This window comes from Fistularia commersonii, chromosome 21 (assembly GCF_037954325.1).
Source record: "Fistularia commersonii isolate RoL2024-O1a breed Wild chromosome 21, RoL_Fcom_v1.0, whole genome shotgun sequence".
In the NCBI taxonomy this organism is placed as follows: domain Eukaryota; kingdom Metazoa; phylum Chordata; class Actinopteri; order Syngnathiformes; family Fistulariidae; genus Fistularia; species Fistularia commersonii.
This window is the reverse complement of record NC_141304.1, coordinates 7,688,788-7,698,473: the sequence shown is the minus strand read 5'-3', so window position 1 is coordinate 7,698,473 and position 9,686 is coordinate 7,688,788. Positions and strand designations below refer to the sequence as shown.

Below are 9,686 nucleotides of genomic sequence, written 5' to 3'. Positions count from 1 at the left end.
CAATGAGTATATTGGCTAAGAATCTCCACAATGATACTTCAAAACCTCCCGGATATTAGTTAACTATTAACAATAAATTACGAAACGGTCAGAAAGAAAATCAGCCCAAAAGTCAGCCTGAAAGAAATATGCTGCTGATGAACAATAAATTACTTAAGCCATCTGAGAGCTCCATAAAAAAGGTCCTTTTTAAGAGTTTTGATCACGAAAGATCTGTTTATCCTTGATATATAATCTATTTACACGTTCTTTCAAAATTTCAAAATTTTAACTTCTTTTATCTCCTAATAGGTGATTATTACAGATGATTGGTTGGAATCCTTTTTTGAAGTACAAAACAGTTTGAGGTACATGACTTATAATTACAGATTACTTGACTTAATGTATTTTTCAAAAACGAGTCCTTTTTTCATCCATCATATTCTTTGATGAAATGTGCATGTTTTAAAAAAATTAGACAGTGAACAACAAATGGAAATATCACTGTGTTTTCAACTTTCTATACTGAGTAGGACCCCAACATAGAATACAACCCCCCTGTAGTCGGTGGAGTTTAAGGGTTGCCAATGACTGTTTCCTGCCAACAATTCATGTCAGCAAGGAAGCAGGAATATCAAGGGTCCACAACAGAGAGAGACAGGCGACATGACCAGCTAAAAATAATCACCCTACACCTCCCATCTCAAGTCGGGGTCTCATGTTATATGTCAAAGGGTGGGAGCCACAGATTACGGTCATTTCTTCAGGCCGAGCTGTTGCATTCACTTACCAAAGGCTGCAATAGCGTTCGGTCCCAATCATCCGCTGCCTCAGTCCAGCAGCCACTGAATTTGTTTTGCTGAAGATGTTGTGCGTTTCTCCCCGTGGAGCTTTGCTGCCATTTTCTGCTGTAGCTGATTCTTATCTGTCATCTGAGAATTGGGTTTAGGATCGACTTTGCCTATGCTTGCGGGGAAGTGATAGAGAAAAGACCTCAAGAGTCATAACTATTAAGGTTTGATTCTCCATGATTACATTAAGCATGCAGTGTTTTTCGTACTCACTGAGTGATTGGTTCTTACACTTGTGCTGAGTGATTGGTTCTGACACGTGTTTGTTTTGCGGTTCAAGGTGTGGGTTTTATGTGGCAACCATGGATGGTGTTTCCGAGAGGTGGCAGCAGAAAGGTACTGGAGCCCAGCATAAATTCATCAGCAGCACCAACACTAAAACCACCACCATACGTCTTCGAGACATCTATGATCCCAAACCTCAATCCACCAAAACACAGGTTCCGATACGCCCACCAGGCCCGAGACCTCCGTTAGTAAAGGACCACGAATTAAAGCAAAGCTTGTCAAGCGAACCTCCTACAAAGGCAATAATGAGAGGACGGGCTCGGTCTCTGTCTTCGTCGTCAGAAAAAAGGAGAGGATTGAGGAGCCAGCAGGTCCGTTTCATAGATGCTCTGGGCCTTGACCTTGAGGAGGTGAAGGTGTTTAAAGTTAAAGAAAACCCCCTGATACCCCCTCACGTTAAGTTCAGACTGATGATGAGCTCTGAATTAGCTTTCGGGAAATCCGCGGAACTCTCCCTGCCTTACTTCAAACCTTGTTTTCCTGAAAATCAGGGGGCCCAGCCGGACTTCCAACAACGGGTTCACTCTCAAGGTGTGTGTCTGGAGAGGGTCATGTGTTCAGATGTGGGTATAACAGGCACCGTACAAGTACTTAATTTAGCTTATGTGAAAGAGGTCACAGTGCATTACTCTTTTACCAATTGGAGAACATCCACAGTTACGACAGCAACCTGGGTCTCATGTGGACACAGTGGGGAAGGGGACACTCCAGAAACCGATGTCTTCAGATTTCGTCTGCCTGTGCCTCCTTTCATTTTGCAGCCAGGAGCTCTTTTAGAATTTGCCATCTCTTATAATGTTAAAGGTTCAAATTACTGGGACAACAACAATGGCTTCAATTACAAACTGTCATGCCACAGCTACAAGGTGACTGTACCAAGAGAGTGTGAAGATAGTCTGCTGCATTTTACCTGAGTGGCCACACAGTGGAGCCATAACATCTGTGCATAGAAACTACTTCGTTGTACTGTGAATAACTCCCCAAAAATGTGACTGTTTATTGTTTCATTTTTTAGATGTAATTCTTTTTTTTTTTTTGTTGCTTAAATTATTAAATTATATCTCTCAAAGGTTTGACAATGGCAATATTTTAGGACATTTGATGTTCAAAAGTTTATTCTGTGCCCTAAATGAAAATTCTGACTATTGCAGGAAGGACAACATATTACTTGTGTTAGAGCCAGGGGCATTTTAATTATTTTAATATTGGATAGATATCTGCTCTGCAAAAGATACAACAAAGAAAATCAATATTATTGTTTGGAGTATCAACATTTTATGCAGGCCTTGATAAAGATAGTGACATTTTTTTAGTTTTTATTGATTGACTATTGTTTTTTTTTGCTGGTTTTAGATAATTTTGCACCGTCCCGAATTCAACTTTTCTTGTTACTGATTTCAGTATTTTTTTTTTTGAAAATATGACAGTTATTTCAAAGAAGCTCTGATTTAATTACTGTGTCTCCATTAGCAACTTCTGCCGATATCCAGATAATATCACAAGTCCAAGTGTCTTAATTCAAGTAGAGGGTAGCTTTAACTGGGAGTTTGTGGTTCTTGTGGGACAAGGCAATCGATCAGAATTAGTGTGCCTTTAAGAGCCTTCGGTTTAGATGGAAAGGATAAACACAGTTGGAGCCCTCATTTCACCTTTAATATGGGACAAATCTGAGAAGTAGAACAACTAATGATTTGGGAAACAATGGAGGCAAAGTCTTGTAAAGCTTTTCCTGAGAACCTTTTTCAAATTTGATCACAACTTAGTCATTAACATTGCTATCTAGGAACCACTTTCCTTGAAATAGTTGCAATTAGTCTTTGATTTTAGTTGACTTTATATATTCTTTATATGTATTTTATATTTATATGTATTATGTGTATTTATGTAATTTTGTGAAGATGAACGAGCCTGTGACCTGTGTACAAGTGTACCTGTCACAAATACAGTTTGTAAAAGTGCTGATTTAACAACACTGGTTTGTACCAAGTACCAAATTAACAAACTAAATGCAAATTTGAATTATATTAAAATACAAAAACAATTGCCATTGTCCATACCCACAAACCCCTTATTTTATTTTATTTTGTTGCTGGTTGCAGGTTTCTTTAAATTGAGCAGCAACAACAACACCATATACCAGTAATACTACTATGAATAGGACCAGGACTACAACAACCACAACTGCTACTTCAGCTTTTCAGAATCATTTGACAAACACGTGAAATCAAGATACTAATAGTCAAAACAACAACGCTTATAATGAATCAAAAACAATAAAATAAATAATGATGACAATGATGTTGTATTTATTGTCATCATCATTATTAATATTATTATTATTAGTAGTAGTAGTAGTAGTAGTAGTAGTAGTAGTGGTGGTAAGAGTAGTAGTAGCAGTAGTAGAAGTAGTTGTGTTGTTATTAATATTATTATCATTGTTATTATCATTCTAATTATTGGTAGAACCAGCAAAGTGGTATTTGTATCTACAATTCATGTGTTATTCAAAAGATAATGAAAATACTGAATGATTTACAGAAATTATATTAGTTACAGACATTAAACTATTAAAACGGCCATGTCACTTGTTTTTGTCAATTTCAACATTTTGTTTACAACAATGTATTCTAAAATTGTTATCTGAAAAACAGAAAACAGCTTTGAGGGGTTTTGCAGTTGACTTAACGCTCATCTAACTGGTAGTCCTTGAGGCTTGGAGATAAGGTTGATGACATCATCCAGTAACATACAAACTTTATTTCAATTTAAAATGATTGAAATGTGCCTTTAAATGTCCCACTCAGTTTGAGGTGATGAAAGGTTTTCTGAGTTTAGCCTGTGTTTAATCCCTGCCACCTCTTTACAGACCTACAAAAGAATTTGCCCACTTTGCACTTCAGCAAGTCTGGTGACCCAATTCATTGATTTACAGTGTGAGTCAGACAAACACACATGCCTATTGTTCACAATTTAGCCATCACAAATCCATATTCTCTGCTGATATCAGGGAAAACAAGAGGAACTTGGTGACCTGTTGGCATCCTGAACCGCTTGTTTGTTGTTGGTATTTACCCAAACTCGTGAGGTTCGACCCCGTTCTTCTTAGGGTTGTTTTGTTAAGGGTGGGTTTATAAGAAGCTGTGGAGGCTCATCTGTTGTGCTGGAACTGGCTCCCATTAGATCCCCTGGTTGGTAGTGACCTTTAACCAAAGAGTTTCCAATGATATTAAGGCCAGCAGTATCTGGCAGCCTGCAAAGTGTGGCTCATAGCAGGTATTTTTCCTTCAGGCCTGAATGCCTTGCGCATGATAGTACCAGTGTGACCCCTCTGCAACACATATAACAGACCTTATTTTACTTCATAAAACCTCATTCACCATGGTGGGTACATTTAATTTGATTTTTTTGCCTTTATTCTTTGTTTATTTAGTATGAAAGCAGGAAAATTATAAAAACTCACAAAACACAAGACAGGTATACCTAAATAACACTTGAAATAAACTAAAAAATGGTAAGAAACTAATTTAAACCTATTCAGGAATGAGCCCCAAACAACAGTTATGGACATCAAGTCTTACCCTTTTTTGCTCCATTTTTTTTTTTATTTTTGCTAATTTATTTGCAGTTTTGTTATTGCAACAGTTTTATCTGTAAAATTAAACCTAGCTATAAGTTGTTTGAGCTATCATAACACCATCACTGATCGAAGCTTCCCAGGGGAAAATGTCCTCTTTCTTTTTAATCTCATCAGAAGTGAATCACCTGTACTGTACTTTTGAAGATTACTGACATTTGACCCATTTTCTCTAACCCAGTTTGATCAAAGTATAATAATAAATTATTCTTGTCACCTATGAGAATGAGAGCAGGAACATTCATAATAGTTTGTTGGCTCTAATATAAAAACCATTCAGATGTTTATTTTAGATCTCACTGTTATTCTTACCGATGATCTTTTTTTGAGATAATTAAATGATCTGTATATTGTGAGAGGAGAAAAGCATATTTCAAGAGCCGAAATCAGGATCCAGTGGGCATAAATTCTCAGGATCTGAATTCATATAATAATAATAAGAAATAGTACAAATCCTCTATTGATGTTCAATTGCTCAATCATGTCTTGAAGATATAAATTAAATCAAATTAAATTAAATTTAATTAATATAAACAGAGTCGACAGGAGGAAAGAAGAAATGTAGTCACATGGCTGCTCCTCAAGGGTTCTCAAAAACATCTGACTTTCTCTAACAAACACATTCTCATTCACAGCATTTATAAGGCAAGGCAGATTTTAGTAATTACCCTGGAATGTGACGCAAACTGAAAAATAATCCCTCTCCGGTCATAGTTTATTTTGAATGCTCCAATCCTGCTTACAAACAAAGTGAGGTTGTTTCTTGGAAGTTGTTTATACTTCAACCACAAAATATGCATGTTTTTGAGTCTTGCCCTGTTAGTGGAAATATCTATGCAGCACAACAGTGTCTGTCATCTTGCGTTTGTTGTGTGCGAAGACTCCGTAAAAGGAGGTCACTGTGATGCTCACTACTGACGAAATGTATCATCGCAGCAGTTAGAAGTCGCATCATTAAAACGTTATGAGCTGTCTGTTGGTTGTTTAAAAATAAAAGCTGTTTGAGTTGTTAAGAAAATCATTATGATGTAAATGCAAAATGAAAACTTAATTACATAATATCTGAATTTGCATTTGAAAGTGTTTCACTGTAAGAAAGATGGACTCGTGAAACAAGCATTACATTTCAAACCTGAAAGACTGAGTGAAAAGTCAAGCTGAGGGTGATGAAGGGCTAATGTCGAGCAATGAGATTGTAATTATGATTTTTAGCCTGTCATATTATGAAAGGCACAATTAGACACCTGATTATGTTTTTCCTGGAGGAATATACTATTATCCATCCATCCATCCATCCGTCCATCCATCCATCCATCCATCCATCCATCCATCCATCCATCCATCCATCCATCCATCCATCCATCCATTCATCCATCTTCTTTGGAAATTACGGAAAAAAATTGTACTGATAATATTAATGTATGTGCTATTGAAAACACAGTTAAATTTATATGTGTGTTGATCCATTTCCATTGTAAAAATTGCCTGTCAAGGATAATTTACAGACTTTTAAAATTTCGTCCCAAATTTTTCTCTGATTTGGATCAGCATTTTCTTTTGGATGGTGGTGCATTTATCAGCACTATAAGGAAAGAAGGGCCCCTCTTCAAGTCCAGTGGTCTTCATGGGTTATTATTTGTGGAATTCGTGTTTTAAATTGTCTATAGGTGTTAATGTCATAATAAATGTTACTGTTCCATTGAGAGCAAAACTGTCTGATCTCAGCCCCTTGAATTGGCGCCAACACCCTTTCAACTTTTGTGCAGGACAAAATATGGCAGATGAATGAATTTCATACTGGCAACAAACAGGCCAAGAATTGCTTTCAGGTGTTTTGAGATTAGCATTTTGTACTTCTGACTTAAACGTTACATTGCTTTAGTTGTGTGTTGGTTATCTATCTGATGCTATGTTTGTTATCTATCTGTTGCTATGGAAAAATATTTCATTTCTTGGACACCTGAAGATGTACTGAGCCTTAACCAGGATGATATTTTAATGTTATCAACCTTCTGATTAACCTGTGCAATTTAATAATTTTTAATGATTAATACTTTATTAATCACTTGTGGGGAAATTTGCTCTTTGCATTTAACCTGTCATGGATGAACCATGGGCAGTTGGCTGCTGTCTATCAGTGCACATTTAGGGGTTCATTTAGGGGTTCAGTGTCTTGCTCAATAACACTTTGACAGACGAGGAGGAGACGGGAATCAAACCTTGAATACTCAGTTCCAGAGATGATCGCTATACCTCCTGCGCTATGCTGCCACCCCCCTTTTTTTTTTAAATGAAACCTTTTTTTTATGAAACCTTTACACATACAAATGTTTTGTGGAATCTGTCAATGACAGAAAAGAGCATAATAGTTTTGAAAATAATGAAGGGGGGCTAATAATGAGGGCCTTGGACTAACTGTGTAATAGTGACGTGTTCTGTTGCTATGGAGGACGGGGAAATGATGAAATGAACAAATGATGGGAAAACAGAATGTGTTTTTTTAGTAATACTTGGAAAAATAGCTGCGTTCCAAAACTGTGACGCTATATTTAATCCCACACCTATTTTTGAAGTTTGGCTAATAAAGGCAAAGCATATGTCGAGCTCGTGTTTAAGCCTTTGGCATTCATACGTACAGTTTAAGGGAGATCCGGGAGTTAGGAAATTCCCCTTAACATTAAAATCAGTGCATCCCTGGCCAGGACTGGCTGCCCCATGCCGGACTCAACAGCCTGGTCCAGCCACAGGAGCTACTTGTTTCACGACTCCCTACAACAAGGGTTCCACGAGTACAACCGGAGTCGCCATCTGTTAGTCGGCCACTGCCAGCATGGAGGTAGTGACTCAGATGTTGATGTCAGAGATAAAACCGGAAAATGCACGGCCAATCTGACGATGACGATGAAGGGCCACTCTTGTTTTTGTTATTCAGTGTGAAGTTTTTCAGTAACCTCCACAACCTGCCATTTTGATGGGTTAGTCTAGGAATGAGATTCAAGGGCTCATTTTATTTCTCTCTTAGTTGTTACTGAGCCAGTGTGAGAGCGGACAAGGTTTGAGAAATTTGTTGAATGCAGGCAATACACATTATGGCACATATTCAACTAGTAAAATACCCTGTAAATGATGGCGGTTCTCATTTTCTATAGGATAACAGTGCAGAACCGACTTGTATTCACTAGCAGGGTTTTCTCACAAATCTTAATTTCTCAAATGTAATCCTTTATTCAGAATTGTGAAATAATTACCTAGTTACTTCAGAAAAAAACAGCTTTGTTTATCATTTAAAATGAGGAATTTCTAGTGCTATGTAGATTTGTTAGGCAAAAATTAATTTTCCAAAGATTATCTTTTAAGTTTTTTTTTTCATGCATCCAAAGCGATATGTCTCAGGCAGCAGTTTGAAAAATATTTGTTTTATATCAACTAATATAATTAGAATTTTTTTCAAACTCTTGTTTGCTAAACAGATTTTGATATCAAATTTTTATAACTGTATCTTTGTTAAATCTAAAAGTTCAACATTTTTGGGATTAAAATCCCATTTAAGACGTAAGACCATGTTTGGACTTTGGTGTCGAGATCTCTAAACCGCAATTTTAAATGTCGCACTTTTTCCTGTTTTGCCACAATCATAAAATAGGATTTGGAGCATCATGATGAACATAAGACAATCAAAAGCCTCGTACAAATTGAAAACCTGTATTGTGCAGACAATAAATAGTGCTTACAAAGGGATTTTTGTCTTGTACACAGACAAGGTTTCTGTTTAAGAACATTGATACTGTCGATATAAAACTCATCATCACATGAATCAGTGACTTAAGACTCAGGACGGGGATGTGACTACAGATACTTGACTGGGACTGGTCGACTTGGTCACATGCAACTTCCCCTCCGTGGACGTCTTTCAAAGGCTCTTTACAAAAAAAAGAAAATGAAAGAAAGAAAAAAAGTCTTTGCTTGTCTGATAAATATATGACCATGATTCTTCCGATTCATCTGACAAAGTCAAGTGAGGGTGATGGAGATGTTCCTCTGAGTAGAAGTAGCGCTCGCCGCATGCATCCCCGTCTACTCGCAGCTCCAGTTCTAGAGACATAGCCTCCAAGGTTTGCTGGGCCCAAATATCAGGACACCCACTGACTGCGGGCCGATGCGCTGGAAGACTCCGTGCGATGCAAGGTCTTCACTGACAGAACCAAATATCAGCATCTCTTCACAGAAGAAACCTTGCTAAGGCCGGTGGAACCTGTATGCATAGAAAAAGGGGAAAAGTGTGAGACTGCTGGATGAACAATGCAAATGCATCATAATGTGTCAGTGTCAACCGGAGGAGTTTAACTTCACCTCACAGTAAATTGAAGTGAATTTTAAATAACTAGGGAATTCTTTAAAGATAGTGTCTGGTGCTGAAATATGCTGAATAGGATGTGATTGTACCAAAAAATGTGTCAAATTTACTGAAATCCAGTCGCAGGTGTACAAGATAAAGCCATTTGGTCAAAAATGTTTATCTCACCAAGTTGCGGCTTTTTGAAACACGTTTTAAATACCTAACGAGGGAATTCTTTAAAAATGGTTTCTGGGGCCGAAATATGCTGAATAGGATGTGATTCTACACATCATATGTCAAATTCACTGAAGTGAAGCTCACAGTAAAACATTATTAACTTTCTGCTGAAAGCTAATTAATGAGAAATAGTCAGCATTGGTAGGTAATTTATTGTTATTTATTTGTAATTTATTATTATTGGTAATAACTATATTGTTGCTGTTATATATATGTTATGTGTGTGTATATATATATATATATAATTTGTGTTATTGGTAACTTATTGTGACATTTCTGGCAATTTCTTAACCATTTTATACATAGTTGGCTATTCTCTAATACTTTATCAACAATCATCCGTTGAACAAATTCCTATCAG

The 9,686-nt window shown here is 37.0% G+C and overlaps 2 protein-coding genes across 4 annotated transcripts in view; one reads left to right on the top strand and one right to left on the bottom strand.

The window, feature by feature from the left end:
* The first annotated feature begins 679 nt into the window (after positions 1-679).
* ppp1r3db (protein phosphatase 1, regulatory subunit 3Db) lies at positions 680-8,453 on the top strand. The gene is made up of 2 exons (XM_086167973.1): positions 680-994; positions 1,111-8,453. Exon 2 carries the CDS (start codon positions 1,133-1,135, stop codon positions 2,030-2,032), a length of 900 nt encoding a protein of 299 aa, XP_086024099.1. The 5' UTR covers positions 680-994; positions 1,111-1,132; the 3' UTR covers positions 2,033-8,453.
* The window catches only part of phactr3b (phosphatase and actin regulator 3b), a 55,420-nt gene continuing 54,172 nt past the window's right edge, over positions 8,439-9,686 (bottom strand). For all 3 annotated transcript variants that reach the window (XM_086167964.1, XM_086167966.1, XM_086167967.1), the window contains one exon: positions 8,439-9,004. In XM_086167964.1, the coding sequence (XP_086024090.1) occupies positions 8,989-9,004 (16 nt within the window). In that variant the 3' untranslated portion in view covers positions 8,439-8,988. The remainder of the gene's footprint in view (positions 9,005-9,686) is intronic.

Bases quoted from the DNA above. Each gene is read 5' to 3' on its own strand.
- ppp1r3db (XM_086167973.1), top strand. From the start codon at position 1,133: ATGGATGGTGTTTCCGAGAGGTGGCAGCAGAAAGGTACTGGAGCCCAG.